The 20,969-nt window shown below is 35.3% G+C and overlaps 2 protein-coding genes across 6 annotated transcripts in view; one reads left to right on the plus strand and one right to left on the minus strand.

The window, feature by feature from the left end:
- Nucleotides 1-434: 434 nt before the first annotated feature.
- On the minus strand, nucleotides 435-16,183 carry LOC144447497 (protein arginine N-methyltransferase 3-like). Of its 2 annotated transcripts, XM_078137538.1 has the most exons (15): nucleotides 16,136-16,183; nucleotides 14,256-14,462; nucleotides 13,232-13,281; nucleotides 12,224-12,332; nucleotides 11,370-11,562; nucleotides 10,711-10,921; nucleotides 10,200-10,321; nucleotides 9,829-9,901; nucleotides 8,743-8,848; nucleotides 7,586-7,722; nucleotides 3,583-3,633; nucleotides 3,265-3,351; nucleotides 2,782-2,832; nucleotides 1,931-2,018; nucleotides 435-591 (listed from the first exon to the last, which is right to left on the minus strand). In XM_078137538.1, exons 1-15 carry the CDS (start codon nucleotides 16,167-16,169, stop codon nucleotides 482-484), a joined length of 1,629 nt encoding a protein of 542 aa, XP_077993664.1. In that variant the 5' UTR covers nucleotides 16,170-16,183; the 3' UTR covers nucleotides 435-481. The 2 variants fall into 2 exon arrangements, with proteins under 2 accessions (XP_077993664.1, XP_077993663.1); XM_078137537.1 differs by lacking the exon at nucleotides 3,583-3,633 and having other exon boundaries at nucleotides 7,535-7,722.
- Nucleotides 16,184-16,232: 49 nt separating this feature from the next.
- LOC144447056 (cold shock domain-containing protein E1-like) overlaps nucleotides 16,233-20,969 on the plus strand; it is a 34,228-nt gene continuing 29,491 nt past the window's right edge. For all 4 annotated transcript variants that reach the window (XM_078136939.1, XM_078136937.1, XM_078136938.1 and 1 more), the window contains exon 1: nucleotides 16,233-16,271. The gene's annotated coding sequence lies outside the window, so the exon portion shown is untranslated. The remainder of the gene's footprint in view (nucleotides 16,272-20,969) is intronic.

The following is a 20,969-nucleotide window of genomic DNA, read 5'->3' on the forward strand; positions in this document are numbered from 1 at the left end:
TAGTGAACATCTTCATATTCCACGTTCAATATTAAATACAAAGGAAGTGTTCCTGAATCTCATCACTCAGACAGACACAGACACAGACACAGAGACAGAGACAGAGACAGAGACAGACACACAGACACAGACACAAATTCAGTTACAAAATAATTCTGAATCTGGACACACACACAAATTCAGTTACAAAATTCTGACTGAAGACACACACACACACACACACACACACACACACACACAAATTCAGTTACAAAATAATTCTGAATCTTAAGACATTTATTTTATATAATAATCACAATACATTGTTTAAAACTGGATAACCAGATATTATTCCCCAGTATTTCCAGGTGAGGAAAATATGAGTGACCTAGGGGGTCTTATCACTTCTCAGTTTTGACACAAATAACATGATTATATTTTATGTAATTTCTGGATAAGATAAAATTATACGAAAATATCTTGAAGTGCATCAAAATTTAATTCATTGAACTAAATATTTCTGTGTTAGTCCATTCAAAGTCAAGGTTACAAGTAATGATCTATGGTCTTTGATGTTCTTCTTACATGATAAACTTCCTTTCAAAATGTCACCTAAAAAAAGAGAAAAAAGATCTTATTATTGTGTTATACTTAGCAGCAAGGGTAAAAACCACTTTTATAGCTAAATGATGTAGGCTTGGTGTTTCACTCATGGGACATTACATTTTTGACACAAAGATAGACATACTTCAACTCTAGACTAACAATAACAGAGACACAATAAACACAGTAGGATCCTTTGCTTAATCACATCGACCACTGATAGCCATTGCTGTTCTTTCAGAGTGCAGTAAAAACTGGCTTCTATCATATACACATGAACTTGATGATTTTAACGGCTGCAATTGTTTATTTTTTCTAGCTGATAATCAACATTTCACCTTCAGGACTACTTCTACATCCCCAGTTTCCCACTGTGTATGACACCTATGTTATTGTTTCTTTTGCATTAGAAGTTGTCTGAGGGTGTGTAATAAATGTCATGTCACATGAGTGAAACACCAAGCCTACATCATATTAGCTGTATACCGGTATGTCTCATGGGAGATATTAGCATTACTTTTCATTTTTTCAAATCAATATTTTAAATCATCTGCAGAGCTCTCTCTCTCAAGTGACTTCCATCAACTTTTGTTGTGAAAAAAATGTCTTTTGGGCTAGTTTGAAATCACTCATCTGCCAAGACATAGTCATAAAGAAGATTTCCTACACATCTTATTTTTGAAAACAGAATCCAAGCAATTCAGCTAACCACTAGCGTTTATCAAAATCAGATTGTTTACACATACTGTATAAATGTAGACCTGAATTACATACTATCATGACCACTAATTTATGCACACAGTGCCTTCCAGGTTCTCATGCCATGTCTGCATATATACAGACAAGTTAACTCATTTACATAAGTCAAATTTTCACCTCTTCACCTCACATCTGAGTAAATGATTCATTTGACTTTATACATGTAATGTGGGATACAGCAAAAAATAGGATTGATTGTATGTTTTATTATTCCTTTCAAGTTAAAATTGATATTTGTAGAGTAGGTAAGATCCTACTTTGTAGTGGAAAATCTCCTTGGCTTAGGGAGTCTTTTACGTGAAAAGTTCTTGGCCTAGAGAGTCTTTTGCATGAAAAGTCCTTGGCCTAGGGAGTTTTTTTGCATGGAAAGTCTATGGTTAAGATAAGCATATGAAAATGCTTTCAATTTTATTAAATGTGACATGGATTTGTATGTTCAGAATATACAGATGGATTGATAGTGCAGAAGGTTGTCAGACTGATACACAGTTCTGGCCACGAGAGGGTGCTGTTGATAATTACCTTCATTTTGACCTTGATTTCATGTTTCAATTAAATACTGCAAAACGAATATCATGAAAATTATTACCTTTTTTAAGTGGAATTGGTCTTTCTAACATGAATACAGTCTGTTTCCAGTGTGTTTGTTCACAGGCAGGGGCTGTAGAGAAGGAGACCTGACAAGAGAAAATTGATAAATTATGTAGATGTGGTTGTCATTATTATATCATTTATTTGTTTAGTTTTACATGTTTGCAATTTGTCACACACACACACACACACACACACACACACACACACACACACACACACACACACACACACACATGTATGCACACATACACATTCATATAATTATTGTATACATACACATAAGCACAGACAGACAGACAGACTGTATGTCTGACAGTCCCTTCCAGGTTCCCACGCCACATCTGCAAACATGCAGACAAGTTAACTCATTTACATTTTCACCTCTTCACCTAATATCTGGGTAAATTAATATTCATTTGACAATATATATTTCATGGATGGATAAGGACAAAATAGGACTAGTTAACTCATTTACATTTTCACCTCTTCACCTAATATCTGGGTAAATTAATATTCATTTGACAATATATATTTCATGGATGGATAAGGACAAAATAGGACTAGTTAACTCATTTACATTTTCACCTCTTCACCTAATATCTGGGTAAATTAATATTCATTTGACAATATATATTTCATGGATGGATAAGGAGAAAATAGGACTGAATGTATGTTTCATTATTCCTTTCAAGTTAACAGACATACACAGACACAGGCACAGACACAGACACAGACACAGACACAGACACAGACACAGACACACTCAAAAAGAAGACAATCTTATTGGAAAATATGTGTACAATTTCAGTAAACAATACATATAATTATTTTGTATACTTTACTCACTTTAGTACTGCAATTCCTTTCAAAGAAAATATCAAAATAACCACATAGGGCCTGAAAAGAATTAAAGAGATAGACATGAACTGAAATGGTATTATAAAGATGATGTCTCACATAGAAAGTGTGAAATAAAAGTATATTCGTTAATGCTAATGTTGATGCCTTCTATAATATAATAATTATCTTGAGGTTGTTGGCATAGCTGATGTGTTTTCTTGACAGTCTTAGTAGTATGTCTTAGTTATGCCATCAAATCAATATAATGCCTGAATATCAAACTTGAGTTTTGGTGATAGCAATAGGAGTGAGTCAGTAGAACACTACAGGCACCTTTTCAAATGCATATTTAAGTGAAGAATGTATAAATTCAGCTTGCACCCCTTTTACGTTCTCATCTCCAGATCCTGCAATCATGTTACATGGTAAAGTATTGTTTGATCAGTTGTGTAGCACTTTGAAATATTACTATTCAAAACTATTACTTACAGTGCAAAGGTCATCTCTTGTTATTTCCAACGAAAATTCTGAATTAAAATCCAGATCTTTGACACTGGTTGTACAGACATCAATCTCCTGGAAAAGTGAAAAAAAAGTATTGACTAGTCTATATGTGTGGTTATAAATATTCCTAAAACTTAAATTGCATAAAAATCATTAACAGTGTATGGGTTAATTGACAGATTCTACCTGACTCTCCTGTAGAACACAGCTAGGTCTTACCTTGATTTGACTTGGTGTTGTCATAACAGTGTCTGGGTTGATATATTCTACCTGACTCTCCTGTAGAACACAGCTAGGTCTTACCTTGATTTGACTTGGTGTTGACATAACAGTGTCTGGGTTGACAGATTCTACCTGACTCTCCTGTAGAACACAGCTAGGTCTTACCTTGATTTGACTAGGTGTTGACATAACAGTGTCTGGGTTGACAGATTCTACCTGACTCTCCTGTAGAACACAGCTAGGTCTTACCTTGATTTGACTTGGTGTTGTCATAACAGTGTCTGGGTTGACAGATTCTACCTGACTCTCCTGTAGAACACAGCTAGGTCTTACCTTGATTTGACTAGGTATTGACATAACAGTGTCTGGGTTGACAGATTCTATCCGACTCTCCTGTAGAACACAGCTAGGTCTTACCTTGATTTGACTAAGTGTTGACATAACAGTGTCTGGGTTGACAGATTCTATCCGACTCTCCTGTAGAACACAGCTAGGTCTTACCTTGATTTGACTTGGTGTTGACATAACAGTGTCTGGGTTGACAGATTCTATCCGACTCTCCTGTAGAACACAGCTAGGTCTTACCTTGATTTGACTTGGTGTTGACATAACAGTGTCTGGGTTGACAGATTCTATCCGACTCTCCTGTAGAACACAGCTAGGTCTTACCTTGATTTGACTTGGTGTTGTCATAACAGTGTCTGGGTTGACAGATTCTACCTGACTCTCCTGTAGAACACAGCTAGGTCTTACCTTGATTTGACTAGGTATTGACATAACAGTGTCTGGGTTGACAGATTCTATCCGACTCTCCTGTAGAACACAGCTAGGTCTTACCTTGATTTCACTAAGTGTTGACATAACAGTGTCTGGGTTGACAGATTCTACCTGACTCTCCTGTAGAACACAACTAGGTCTTACCTTGATTTCACTAAGTGTTGACATAACAGTGTCTGGGTTGACAGATTCTACCTGACTCTCCTGTAGAACACAGCTAGGTCTTACCTTGATTTGACTGGGTGTTGACATAACAGTGTCTGGGTTAATTGACAGATTCTACCTGACTCTCCTGTAGAACACAGCTAGGTCTTACCTTGATTTGACTGGGTGTTGACATAACAGTGTCTGGGTTGACAGATTCTACCTGACTCTCCTGTAGAACACAGCTAGGTCTTACCTTGATTTGACTTGGTGTTGACATAACAGTGTCTGGGTTGACAGATTCTACCTGACTCTCCTGTAGAACACAGCTAGGTCTTACCTTGATTTGACTTGGTGTTGACATAACAGTGTCTGGGTTGACAGATTCTACCTGACTCTCCTGTAGAACACAGCTAGGTCTAACCTTGATTTGACTTGGTGTTGACATAACAGTGTCTGGGTTGACAGATTCTACTTGACTCTCCTGTAGAACACAGCTAGGTCTTACCTTGATTTGACTTGGTGTTGACATAACAGTGTCTGGGTTGACAGATTCTATCCGACTCTCCTGTAGAACACAGCTAGGTCTTACCTTGATTTGACTTGGTGTTGACATAACAGTGTCTGGGTTGACAGATTCTACCTGACTCTCCTGTAGAACACAGCTAGGTCTTACCTTGATTTGACTAAGTGTTGACATAACAGTGTCTGGGTTGACAGATTCTACCCAACTCTCCTGTAGAACACAACTAGGTCTTACCTTGATTTGACTAAGTGTTGACATAACAGTGTCTGGGTTGACAGATTCTACCTGACTCTCCTGTAGAACACAGCTAGGTCTTACCTTGATTTGACTTGGTGTTGACATAACAGTGTCTGGGTTGACAGATTCTACCTGACTCTCCTGTAGAACACAACTAGGTCTTACCTTGATTTGACTTGGTGTTGACATAACAGTGTCTGGGTTGACAGATTCTATCCGACTCTCCTGTAGAACACAGCTAGGTCTAACCTTGATTTGACTTGGTGTTGACATAACAGTGTCTGGGTTGACAGATTCTACTTGACTCTCCTGTAGAACACAGCTAGGTCTTACCTTGATTTGACTTGGTGTTGACATAACAGTGTCTGGGTTGACAGATTCTACTTGACTCTCCTGTAGAACACAGCTAGGTCTAACCTTGATTTGACTTGGTGTTGACATAACAGTGTCTGGGTTGACAGATTCTACCCGACTCTCCTGTAGAACACAGCTAGGTCTAACCTTGATTTGACTTGGTGTTGACATAACAGTGTCTGGGTTGACAGATTCTACCCAACTCTCCTGTAGAACACAGCTAGGTCTAACCTTGATTTGACTTGGTGTTGACATAACAGTGTCTGGGTTGACAGATTCTACCTGACTCTCCTGTAGAACACAGCTAGGTCTTACCTTGATTTGACTTGGTGTTGACATAACAGTGTCTGGGTTGACAGATTCTATCCGACTCTCCTGTAGAACACAGCTAGGTCTTACCTTGATTTGACTAAGTGTTGACATAACAGTGTCTGGGTTGACAGATTCTACCTGACTCTCCTGTAGAACACAGCTAGGTCTAACCTTGATTTCACTAAGTGTTGACATAACAGTGTCTGGGTTGACAGATTCTACCCGACTCTCCTGTAGAACACAGCTAGGTCTAACCTTGATTTGACTAAGTGTTGACATAACAGTGTCTGGGTTGACAGATTCTACCTGACTCTCCTGTAGAACACAGCTAGGTCTTACCTTGATTTGACTAAGTGTTGACATAACAGTGTCTGGGTTGACAGATTCTACCTGACTCTCCTGTAGAACACAGCTAGGTCTTACCTTGATTTGACTTGGTGTTGACATAACAGTGTCTGGGTTGACAGATTCTACACGACTCTCCTGTAGAACACAGCTAGGTCTTACCTTGATTTGACTTGGTGTTGACATAACAGTGTCTGGGTTGACAGATTCTACCTGACTCTCCTGTAGAACACAGCTAGGTCTTACCTTGATTTGACTTGGTGTTGACATAACAGTGTCTGGGTTGACAGATTCTACCTGACTCTCCTGTAGAACACAGCTAGGTCTTACCTTGATTTGACTTGGTGTTGTCATAACAGTGTCTGGGTTGACAGATTCTACCTGACTCTCCTGTAGAACACAGCTAGGTCTTACCTTGATTTGACTTGGTGTTGACATAACAGTGTCTGGGTTGACAGATTCTACCTGACTCTCCTGTAGAACACAGCTAGGTCTTACCTTGATTTGACTTGGTGTTGACATAACAGTGTCTGGGTTGACAGATTCTACCTGACTCTCCTGTAGAACACAGCTAGGTCTTACCTTGATTTGACTTGGTGTTGACATAACAGTGTCTGGGTTGACAGATTCTATCCGACTCTCCTGTAGAACACAGCTAGGTCTTACCTTGATTTGACTTGGTGTTGACATAACAGTGTCTGGGTTGACAGATTCTACCTGACTCTCCTGTAGAACACAGCTAGGTCTTACCTTGATTTGACTTGGTGTTGACATAACAGTGTCTGGGTTGACAGATTCTACCTGACTCTCCTGTAGAACACAGCTAGGTCTTACCTTGATTTGACTTGGTGTTGACATAACAGTGTCTGGGTTGACAGATTCTACCTGACTCTCCTGTAGAACACAGCTAGGTCTTACCTTGATTTGACTTGGTGTTGTCATAACAGTGTCTGGGTTGACAGATTCTACCCGACTCTCCAGTAGAACACAGCTAGGTCTTACCTTGATTTGACTTGGTGTTGTCATAACAGTGTCTGGGTTGATATATTCTACCTGACTCTCCTGTAGAACACAGCTAGGTCTTACCTTGATTTGACTTGGTGTTGACATAACAGTGTCTGGGTTGACAGATTCTATCCGACTCTCCTGTGGAACACAGCTAGGTCTTACCTTGATTTGACTTGGTGTTGTCATAACAGTGTCTGGGTTGATATATTCTACCTGACTCTCCTGTAGAACACAGCTAGGTCTTACCTTGATTTGACTGGGTGTTGACATAACAGTGTCTGGGTTGATATATTCTACCTGACTCTCCTGTAGAACACAGCTAGGTCTTACCTTGATTTGACTGGGTGTTGACATAACAGTGTCTGGGTTGACAGATTCTACCCGACTCTCCTGTAGAACACAGGTCTTCATACAGCCCATCTTAAATCCATATACATCTTCCCAGAATGCAATTCTACCATTGTAGCTTTCCCTGTCACCAATGGCAACCACACTTATGTCACACCTGTCAGGATACACTGTCAGACAAGGTTAAAGGTCAACTCACATCCCCTAGTTGAACATCTTGAAAACTATTCTTCAAAGTCTGTAAAACTTCTACATGGAACCATTTAATATTAATGACTTGGTTTCAATAACTTTGTAGTTACAACCATAATATAGGGTGTCAGGCTTTAATGGGTTAATGACTTGGTTTCAGTAACTTTGTAGTTACACCCTTAATATAGGGTGTCAGGCTTTAATGACTTGGTTTCAGTAACTTTGTAGTTACACCCTTAATATAGGGTGTCAGGCTTTAATGGGTTAATGACTTGGTTTCAGTAACTTTGTAGTTACACCCTTAGTATAGGATGTCAGACTTTAATAGGTTAATGACTTGGTTTCAGTAACTTTGTAGTTACACCCTTAATATAGGGTGTCAGACTTTAATAGGTTAATGACTTGGTTTCAGTAACTTTGTAGTTACACCCTTAATATAGGGTGTCAGACTTTAATGACTTGGTTTCAGTAACTTTGTAGTTACACCCTTATTATAGGGTGTCAGACTTTAATGACTTGGTTTCAGTAACTTTGTAGTTACACCCTTAATATAGGGTGTCAGGCTTTAATGGGTTAATGACTTATTGACATAAATATCATGCTGTCAATACCTCTACTTAAAAAGGTCATATGGATGAGGATTGGGTATTTTTTTTATTTCTATAAAAACAATCTTATCATGGCTTCCTACTTGAAAATCAATGTGAAACAACATAGACTAAGTCCTTCTTTGTAACTCAATAAATTGTAAAAGATTAATACAGTGAATATGGTTGTCATTGTATGTACAATGACAAACTTTTAGTATTTTTTATGCAATTTATTGAGTTACAAACAAGGACTTGGTACACATTGTTTCACATTGATTTTTTGAGTACTAAAGCCATGATAAAATTGATTTATAAATTAAAAATGAATCCAAAGAAGTACCTAATCCTAATCCATATTGGCCACTTTAAGTAACTGTTTTCGTAGACTAAATTAATTTGAATATTTACCTGTGCCTTGAGGTGCAAGGAATTGATCTCTAGCATAGAGAACAGAATCTAACATTGATTCAAATAATAGAAAATATCCCATCCATTCTGATATAATTATGTCCACCTATAATGACACAAATATGTAGATTACAAAATACAAATCTTAGCTTTTTATAATTCTGATCCATTTGTAACTTTGGTCTGTAACAGTTTCAACATTTGCATATTTAGATTCAACATTTGCATATTTAGATTTCCCCCATTCTTATGGGCCTGGAGTCTGAGTTAAACAAACAAACAAACAATAAGTAAGCAATAAATAATTAAATAGATAAATAAATAACTACATAAACAAATAAGTGAACAAACAAACAAACAAACAAATAAGTTAATAAATACATAAATAAATACATAAATACATAAATAAATAAATAAATAAATAAATAAATAAATAAATAAATAAATAAATACACACATACATACATACATACATACATACATACATACATACATACATAAACAAATAAGTAAACAAACAATCAAATTAATAAATACATAAACATTTTTTGTTATGACATAAATCAATGTCAACTCTCAAGGCCAATAGTGGATAATGGATTAAAATGTTGGTGTGATAAAGATAAGGTATTCTGGATTGGCCATGGAAGTAGTTGGTTTCAAACCAAAGAATGATCCAATGGTTTCACTGATACAATAGTAGTCATCCCAGACTGTGGGATTCAAGCATTGGGGTTTAACTTTTTTTACAATTGAAGACATATGAACATACAGATGAATAATTCATGCAAACTCTTGACTCTTAGTTGACTGTAAGATATGCCATGTCACTCCACATCCATCAACCTACCTCCTCTCAGTGAGAGGGGTTGACCAGTGAGTGTGTGAGGGCGCCTTGTCATGGCATACCTTACACCTTACAAACTCTTAGAAAATTGTCTTAGAAAAACAACTGAATATGACCTTAGATTCGTACACATTTCAAATTTACACTGTTCTCAAAATGACGACATTTGATGTTTTAAACACAGTCTCACTGAAGATTCCGAAACTCCTCTCCAAAACAAATAATTCAAATGCTCCTACCTTTTCTACTGGAAGTTTTAAGTCTTCTATCCTACCCTTCAGTAACGTAATTTGTTTGTCAAGTCCATTTTCTCTGTAAAGGAAACATGCATGTTACAGAGGAAGAGCGCTTCCATGGGAGTTTAAGAAATGTGCACAATTGTACAAGTATACCGTTGGTCTAGTATACAGTGTTTTGAGCAATATTTCAATTGTATGAAAGTGCAATACAAAAATAAACATTGTTTTCTTGTGTTGAGATTTCAGAAGCACTGAACTTTCTCTACGTAAAAACATGACTTGCCACATTTTATGACTACCCAGCATGTTTGTACCTAACTCAAGTATCAGTACTTTTTAACTATTTTGTTGAGCTAGTCATTAAAATTTACCTGACTATGTCCATTGCTTGGTAAATGATTTCTGATTGGTCTACAGCTATCACATGACTAGCACCAGCCTTGGCAGCAAACATAGATAATATTCCTGTACCACAACCAAGATCAAGTACAACCTATGAAATAAACAAAAGATATGAACGTGAAATCAACAGACTTGTATCCATGGTAACAATGACAACCACACAATAAGCAACTAATATAGACATGCAATCAACAAACTTGTATCAATGGTGACAATGATTTACAACCACAGAATAAGCATACACACATGAAATCAACAAACTTGTATCCATGACAACAATTACAACCACAGAACAGTAATGATATGTGATTGCAATCAAGCCAACATGTAGCTTAGTCAGCTTCAAATATCTGATATAGTACAACATAAAGAACACAAAAAATTCAAAAATATTACAATAAATTGTTTTCTCAAGTATTCAGATTAGAAATGAATGTGTGATGTCAATTTTTGGAAGAAAACAATGCCATTTTTATTTACCTTATCTTTGAAAATATGACTATTTTTGTAAATGAAATCTCTGTAACTTTCTGTCCTAACTCTGTCCTTTAACATTTCTTCATGGATACCATAGTGACCATAAGAGTCAAAATAGGCCTCGTCTTCATCTGCTGATAGTTGAACTGTATGAAGAGTTTGGTCACCTGATACACTCACTTCTGATGACATCACAAAGTTCTGTGCAAAAGATCTGAACACAACAAATGATGACATCATGATTTATCAGTACATCATATCAGATACAGTATGGAGAGTGTGTGATTGAGATCAGCTAGCTTATTTGAACCTACATTTGAAGAAAGTTGTTCAGAGGGACGTCAACTGTTCAAGTGAATTCATGAATTCAGGCCTAATCATTTTCACAAGTCATACAATTAATTTACTCAAATTTTCACTTTTAATTAATCATATTTTTACATTTAAAAAATCAGATATAAAGTGATTCCAATTCTGATTCTTGTTCTAATTATATGTAGCTGCACCATTTGGTCAAAAACTATGAAAGTATTTATTAGATAGATAGACAGACAGACAGACATACATACATACATACATACATACATTGCAACAACATTACCTCCCATACGGGGAGCTAAAAACTGTGAAAGTACATGTATTTACTAAACAAGTCAACTTACTTTGCAATATTAAAATCCTGGATAGCCCTTACTAATGCACCCTCTGCATTCATGGCTCGTTGTTCTAGTTGTTGGACCTTTCGCATGAGTTGTTTTGTTTCATGATCACCACTAGAATTAAGTGTACTTTGTAAGTTGATAGGATTGTTAGATTCAGATGGCATGTCAGATTCCTCAGCTAAAGATTCAATGTCTGAAAACATAAAATACAAACACAAAATATTGGTTGAAGTCTGACTGAAACCATTGAGCTACACTGCATTGTACGGCTGATTGCAGAAAGAAAGTAAAGTATAATCATTTGCAGAACTATTTTTGACTTTGTGTGAGTCACATTTCTAACTTACAGATAATCTTTAGAGACACTATTAAATACATTGATTCTTCTACGTGTCTATTCAAACTTTAGGTCAAGGGCTTACCCAAAACTCCTACGCATAGGTGATATACACAGCTGCCTTCAATGGCGGCCACTTCTGCCTTATCACAGAGTTTACGTCACACATTCGCTAATTTTTTAAACTATATATTTAACACAAAACATTCATGGTGCTAATTCTAATTAGTTTATTGATAAAATACACTGGTTCAATTCTTAAATATATTCCGTTAAATTACGATTATGTACAATTCCACCAAAAGCTAGTGCAGCATATATATACAAAATTAGTACCGGTAGTTGGTATTTCAACCAGCGACCAGTGTTCCTTTACATATCGTCCGAAAAATTGTTCTAATTGATATAGAAATTTTGCTGAACAGAAAACATCTTCCTTATACAGTAACTGTGCAGCATAAAACTATTCAAGTAGTACTGGATATTTAAACTTTGCAATTTCCATGGCTATACTTACCAAACTGTAGTAAGGAATCATTCTCAACAACTGGCTTCATAAACGTATCACTATCCCATGGTACTTTGTCAGAAGGATTACAGCTATCAAATAAAGTACTGGGAGAATTCTGAAAAGGACAAAGATATCATTATATCCAGAATTTATGTTTGCCAATATGACTTGAGCATTGTGCTGTACAATCAACAGCGCCCTCTGATGGCAGGTAATGAAGGAATAATGATCAAATTTGTTAGGTACAATGTATTGTAGTGTTGTTTGTTTGTGTCTTTTCATTTTGTGGCACACTTTACTTACAAGTCAATCTACCTAATCTACCCCAAAACCAAACCATTCAGAAGATACAGTATCCATTAGAAATTTCTTTTTTGTTTTTTATCTCAAGTACTCAGTACAATAAATATTTGCTTTCCTTTTCTTACAAAAATGTTTATCTCAAAGAAAGAACTTTAACTTAGGAATAAGTATGATTTACTGAAATGTTAATAAAACTGCCCTCATTGTGACACAAACAAATTTTTTTGTAGCACAGAAATTGACCTATCACCATTGATGGCATCATATAGGCTGTACATCACCACTTTATCTTGTATTAACAAAACATGATAACAGATAAGTTTCAATAGAAACCATTGATGTATGTATATACAGTTAAACCTCATTAGTACGAATAGCTTGAGACTAGAGAATTGAGTTTGTTATAGCTGTATTTTGTTATAACCGTACTGACACTGGGGGCGCTATTCAACATGACATACATCGGGTGTTCTTAACACGGTGGAGAAATGAAAGGCTTACAACTCGGCTCAATTTTGTTGTGTTCTTCAGAACGTCAGCTTTCTTCTTTAGGATAGTAAACAGGGTACTAGGTTTAACATCAAATTTTCGACAGACTTCACCATGACATAAACCAGACTATCACTTTAATCATTTGAACTTTGCAATCACTATAGTTTGTGTGAACGTAGTATATTCCAAATAAACATCATATATGTATGAATTACTCACATTTGCTCTGATAAAATTAACCATCTTGATGTAACCAAAACAATCTAAAGCTGTTGAAGGAGAAAAAAAAAGAAATTAGGCCAAAAAAAGAAAGAGTTGTTTTTGGTCAGGACATTTTGCCTAAAGTGGTGTGGTGATGCAAAATGTTCTCAACAAACCAGTCACTAAATCTACTATTTATGGCAGTTACTGTTCTTTTTATTTAGTACTTTAGAGCAAGTGTGTATGTGGGGCAGATGTCATTTGCTTGTTCATGATTGGCTCTGCAGTTGTCTTTACTGAAGTCAGGGTTATTTTTGTGTTTCCCCTGGATCTGCAGACTGAACAAACACATGAAGTATTGGGTAAACAGAATTGCCCGAGGGTATTTAAGTGATGTGCGCACTCAGATCAGAAACACTTTTTAATTTTGGCCTATACAACACAAACATGTGGATATGTAAAGGTATTTATTCCTTTTGTTGATAGACAATATGAAATCATAATTATACACACATGTCCTTCTGTTATGAGGGTTATGGGTGATTGGCATGACAACATCAATTGACCAGTACCGTGTTATTGTAAATGTATATTTAAGGGTTCGAAATTAGCAGAAGTACAGAACACATCAATTACTTAAAAGGTGGTAATCTGTTGGACCAATGGAAATCAATAGAAAATTGTAGCTGAGAGAGTTCACTTGGCTAAATCAGACTACCTAGCCTTAAACTTAATTCAAGCCCTGTATTTCAATAGACTGTGTATATCTGTAGCATTTTGTTCAAACATGAAAGAGTTTAGAGTCACAGTCTGTGTAAAATCATGAACAACTGTCATAAACGGCGGGGGAGGGGGGGGGGGTCAAACTCACATTGCTTTTGAGATAAGTTGATGACAGTTATGGAAATATATTGATAAGAATGTGATGTTACATGGTATACAACATAAAATGCTGACAAATAATTTTATGTCATACATTTGAGTGCCATTGCTTTCGTTGAAATCAATCAGAAGTATTAATCAATACACTTTCAAATCTTACCATATTTTTGTTGAATATTTTTTATATCAAATTGATGTCTCTCTGCACAGTGTTGGAATGTATTATCAAATGAAGTGAACACATCATTACAAAACAAACATTTGATTGGTTGCTGTGTGAAAGTCACTGCTTCATCCTCATCTTCCCAAGCATCTTCATCAATTTCATCATCAAACATTCCATCTTCTAATTCTGGCATTTCATCATCTGAAGGTATTACAATGTAATATTAAGTCATAAACTTCATTTTACATAAGCTTTAGTACTATGAGATTGTAAAACATCTGATGAACACATACAATTTACATATTATATTTATATCTTTGCAATAATCAGATCTATCAACATTTACCAACACATCACTTTTGTGCCATTCTGTCAATAAGATTTATATGGCAAGTAAAGTTCAAATTTATGGTACGTTGACTTTTTTATTCATCTGGAGCAGCTCTAACAGTTGTACACAATTAGATATATTTACTTTGTTATAATGACTTCATTCTCCAATATATACCACTGTGCCTCTAAGCCAGTTGGACACACCATTGATGCAGTGATGCACATCAATTTCTAGTAAATCCCACCAAAATTTGATGTTCTCCTATCACTATAATTATCATTTAGTGGACTCACAATAAAACACAGTTTTAATCATTTTGACTGACAACAACTAATTTTATCTTTTATTAGAAAGTACACTATATCTCAGACTCCATATTAAGTCATAGATGACCAGTGAACTAAATTTTCAAAGTTTAAACATTTCAGAGTTGCCTAGGAGTTGGACTAAATTTTAAATATGTTTAAAGTTCCAATAAGTACATGACTGGTTTGTAACAAATCAAAAAATTGTGAGAGTGGAATCAAAATATCACTGACAATATTTAAATCCTCTGAATAGTGTTAACTTTACCTCAGACTTTAACTTTAAATCCACGATAGTAAATAATTATTGACATCTGAACATTCTTTTGTTACAGCTCCTGATACAGTATTCACAGTTTACTTTCTTCTTACAAACTCTGAACATACATGTACTTTCTGTTATAGCCAGCCAAGGTGATGTTTACATGAACCAACACCCATGATATAAGTCCTGCTTGCACACGGTGCACATCTAGATGTATACCATGATATGTGCACCCTCCAATGACACACCAAGTTAATTGTATACTTTATATCAATTATGAACCTTCTATCTTTCATTTTGTTTTTTCAAAATTTGTACCATGCCACACTCTCTGGTAGTGTGTGTATCAGAATAAAGATTGATTGATTGATTGATTGATTGGTGATTAACTTAATCATGTAAGTATGATTATTATAACCCTTGCATCAAGTTCAGGAATCAGTCAGTAACCATAGGACTAGATCCAGTATAGTGAACACTTTACTGCAGTATATGTATTTTAAGTATCCAAATGAGTTCATTGCAGTATGTAAACTTCCAAGATTAATTTACCTTGTGTGTACGTGATGATACACTGCACTCAATGTAGTTATTGTATATCACAACTACTTTATTTTACAACCATATGATATAGAACTTTGACAATTCTATTTGGGTGCATAAGTGTAATTAAGAGATATTAAAGAACACTACAATTAAATAGGCTAATGTTATAAATATATAAGTAAAACTATTTTTTCTTCATTTTAATAGATATTTTGTATTGTGTCAACATGCATGTGTGTATCATACAGTCACTGTGTAATTTGGGTACGGTGCATGTATGATGCAGTGATCATTGTTCTGTGTTATGTGATAAGTGACGAAATACTATAACTGTAACAGTTCTAAAAAACCGACAACATTACTACGTTTGTGCTTACAGACCAACTTGACTGGTATTTGTCGTTTGAAACAGAAATGTCCTTACCTTCACAATCACGTGTGTTTCTGGAAGTGGCCATGTTGTGTAAATTATGCAAATGAAGGCATGTCTGGAATGAAATCTCCCAGAATGCCATTCTCAATATGGCGGAGCTGCAGTGCTGCTACTGTGCCGTGTTGGGGTAAGTTTTCATCGAAACATATCATAACCCTTCGTAAAATTACACAAGACTTTGCCACATGCATTTATGTTTACTATTTTCAGCGACATGTAATTTTTATTGAAAAATGATGCTTCGAAGTACAGTTACACACAGATGTTCAGTCGTAGGGGACTTGGCGGATCTGATTCAGATGCATTTAATTGTGCTGTGTGTACGCAGTGCCATGGACGTGAAAAGCGTTCTGGAGCTAGCTGTCATCCACTTTGAAACTGAAAGTCTGTCAGTGGAAGCTTTGCATTCATCCTAATGTTAAAACACACTCGTATGCTTGTTTGCGTAGTTTTTTTAAACAAGGGGCTTTAAGAAAACCCTACATCAACAGACAGGACTTCCATTGTCCTAACGTTTTCGTAGACTCGTCGGATTGCGCAAACCATCGGTTCCTGTGTTACGAAATGCTAGCGTAGGGTAGTTTGTACAAGATATCATCGCACCCTAAAAAAAGAAGAACGAAAGTGCTCACTTTTTAAGAATACTTTTTAATTTTTAATTCCACGTACCCATATTGATGTTAAAAATGTTTACACCTGGTTGACTTTTTCTCCAGACAGACTATATCAATCAGTGTTCTGTTCAGTGGTGACACAAAGTTCACTGCCCTGATGTTTTGTCAACAACGCCAGATTTTTTGTTTACGAAAAGTGAGCAATTTTTCAAGGATTCAAAGGATCACACATCACTTGTCACTTCCTACTGAAATAAGTCGTTGTACAATAATGAAACCTGATATTGTATGTTGTAAAATGATCTAATATTTTTATTCGCAAATTATCATTGTGTCTATCTTTAGAATTGTAAATTAACATGTTGATTCATGTCAAACAAAATTGGCCCATGGAAAACGATGAAGCAATAGAGATATTCACAGCATGTATGTCGACTTTGTCATGCTAAGAGGAACATTAAAACTGAAACAATGGTAAAATATCATTCACAAAAGTCATCTGTTCTTGCCATTTTAATACAGTCTTTAGTGAGTGTTTAATACTTTTTTGCTGTGTTCTAGATATGTAATTGATAGGATAGGATTATATTACAGTGAGATCAGATTGCAATTTTAGTCATCGATAATCTCCAGGTTTTTTTAGGTTTACTTCCCTGCCCTGGCTATCTTTAATATTGAATAAATTATTTTGTTCTGTTCTGTATCATGAAACTCACTCAATCAATTTATAGTTCTAGAATTACATATACTGAATTATTACATACATGTACATGTACATAATGTATACTTACAAATTATTGAAAGAGCTTCCATTATCCTTTTCAATTTAAGATCAGATCATTATTGAACAGTAGTTTACATTGTGTTGTACACATTTCACAAGAAGCAAATGAGTGAAAAAGAGAAAAAAGGGAACCAGTATCTGATATATATGTGTGTGTGTGTGTGTGTGTGTGTGTGTGTGTGTGTGTGTGTGTGTATGTATGTATGTATGTGTATATCTATATGTGTGTCAATTATATGAATACAAAATGTTTCAGAGTTTAAATTTTAAGGTACGTACAGACTAACACAATGTCATAAAATCATAATATATTCCTTCTGTTGTCCATAGTTGGAATACAGTATCTAAATTCTATCAAATGCACTCCACAGTGCTTTGCAAGGTCTGGGAAGCCCAGTAAAACAAAGGGGGAAATCTGATAAACCTGCTATAGTTACCATACCATTATTTTATCTGGGAACGACAGTAAAGGGATTTCCTCCTTACCAGTACTGGTTGACTATTCCCTTACTACTCCATAAGACCTAAAAAAATCGTTTAGTTCCAGTTACTTGACCCCCACCTAGTTTTTCACTGTCGACCCTTAATTTCTTTTACATATTCGAGAAAAAAATGATAAAAATGTGAAGTCTCACAAAAATGGTAGATGCAGAAACTGACATCAACTTAAAAAGACAATATAAAACTGTTTTTTCAATCTGTAATGGCTGTACATTTGATGAGAAGAAACCAATAACACAGAGACCATATGGAAACAACAGAAACTATAACTACCTAAAATAGACACTCGCAGTCACACATGAATTTAAAAAAAAATCCACCTACCCACTTATTCTAAAATTGAGTGTAATCAGAACCACACAATTTTTTTAGGCCTAAGTACATATATATTTATACATGTAGATCCCACCACCTACAAATTGATGACATTATAAGGATATACTAGTCTTAGACTACTATGATATATATTACTTTAAGGATATTGTTATACACTTTTGTCTTGTACTGTTGTTGAACAAAATCACAATGAGAAATAGTTGTTGTACATCGTTGTTTGTTATTATATCAATAAATGTGTCATTGATTTAAGTGTATTGTTGACCTCCAGTGACCCACCCACCCACCCATCCCTTTATTCATTCATCCATCCATTCCTTCATTCCTTCATTCATTTATTCATTCACTCTTAGAAGAAGTAATCACATAATTTAAAAAATTGAACAATAATTATATTTGTTAAAACAAATCAAAATGGTCTTATTGTTAATAATGCTATTTCACTTGTTGCCTTGTGGTCAGTGTAAAGTAACTATATAATGTAAATCATAAATGCTAAAAGGCCAGTAGTCAAATACATGTAGTTGATAAGCAGTGTTCATTACATGCATGTTGAATTAATAATATCTTGTTATAGGAAGACACAGATAAACTAAGAAATATGGCTATGATTTTGATGATTATTTATCATGATATACATGTACCTATGGTCAGATCACCCCGTCATGATGTTTAATGTGAAATATCACTTCTGATAGGTATATGATAAGTTGATGATTACCTGATATCACCTTTGCGTTTGTTTGTTTGTACATGTATCACCATTCATGCCATTTTCACATAGTGACTGTACTACTCATGTTGCCTTTATACAACTCATGTCACTATGCTGAAATATCACAGGCGATGATGTGAACGAGCGGAGTGGTGATATCAGGTAACAACCTCATAATATTTGGGATTCATATTTTCAAGTGTAGAGTCATAGATGAGACTCACTGTACTGTTAGAAATGATTTAGCCTTGATAAATGAAAAGTTTCCAAATGTGAGATAAATCAGAGGGTTTGATTAACACAGTAGTGGGAATGTAATATTATAGGTTTGGTTATTTCATGATTGGAATATTTGTAAGATGTTGTCATGACAGAGATCAAGGCCATTCAAGGATCACATGGTCACTGATCGGCAATATGTATAAGTCATCATTATAGTCTGTAAATGTCAAAGACTTGCCTTCAGGAGGGGACACTTCCTGAACATCCTCCAATGATAAGTTGTAGAGGGTTGTCAGTACAATTGTTGTAATGTCTTGGCAAAAGGCAACTTCTGATGTCAAGGATTACTTCTCAATCAGTGGTGGTAAGTGACGATATATCCCTGAGTCTTGGCTATCTCAGTGTCTGGCCTGAGTATGTCTAGTCAGATAGCCAAGTCTCTGAGCCAGTGAAAACAATCTCATCATCGTTTCATTAGTTTGGTAATCATCATAAATACATGATGTAATCATCTCTTTTATGCAAATATGTGAGAAGCTGTAACAATAGAGATACAATTACAATATCAAAAATCTTCCTATGATATCCTTGGCATTATCCTCATATTTGGTAATTATTGTTATCATGTTTTAATACATTTACAGATATACAATTGAAACCTAAATAATTTCTTGCCAAACTTGTCTAAAATACATCCCTATACATGCTGATCATCAGTTGTGTGTCTGTGTCAGTATACGCCATGACTGTTCCCTGAGGTATTCAGTACTTTTGACAGACATGGACACTGCAATGTCAGTGACCCTGGCTAGCTAGGAATATATATATGCACTAGTTCATATGTCTTTAATATAAAAAGAAATGAATCAGTCATCCCCCTCCAGAGAGAAATCTTAGGAATGCCATCAAATTCAGTTGATGCATCATATCAGTTTCATCTTTGAAATCATTTTATTTGCCAAACCATGTGTAAAACTAAGTACTATGAAAAGGTTGATTTCATATATAATATTGATGTATAGAAAAACCACATGTGAGACTAGTGTCGCCAAGGCTTTCTTTGTAAACTGTCAATCATACATATCCTGTGTGTACTATTGTTGTACTGTTGTGAATCCTTAGAAAGGTCGCTGACCTCAGCTGTTTGTCATTTCATTCTGCTACCCAATCACAAACCTTGAATGCAGTGTACCATCATTTCATGATTGAATTTACCCCATTATTTAATCCATTTTGATGTTGTATTTGAAAATTTCAAAAGAAAATGTCTTCTCCAATCAGTTTCTGCTAAATCAATTCTGACGTACCAAGTGTATGGGTGCTGGAGATTAAATTGTAGAGACTCACAAGTTATCCCTACATTTACAGCATGCATAGTAATAAGTAATTGATATTATTATATCATTATGAATAAATTAGTGTATGCAAATATTGTTTTGCTTATCATTTCACTAAACAACTGCAATAACAAGAATAGTAGATGGAATTACAAGACACAGTTACATAAAGTATAAATTTGGATTTACTGGTAGATGATCATTACACCTGGTTATATATGTCAATACAGTTATTCTTGGCACATTGTGTGTTTGATCTCATCAGTAGCCTTGTTCCAGTCTACATGTATATAATACTCTCATGTCCTGTAACAGT

The sequence above is a fragment of the Glandiceps talaboti genome, chromosome 16 (genome assembly GCF_964340395.1).
Source record: "Glandiceps talaboti chromosome 16, keGlaTala1.1, whole genome shotgun sequence".
NCBI lineage: Eukaryota > Metazoa > Hemichordata > Enteropneusta > Spengelidae > Glandiceps > Glandiceps talaboti.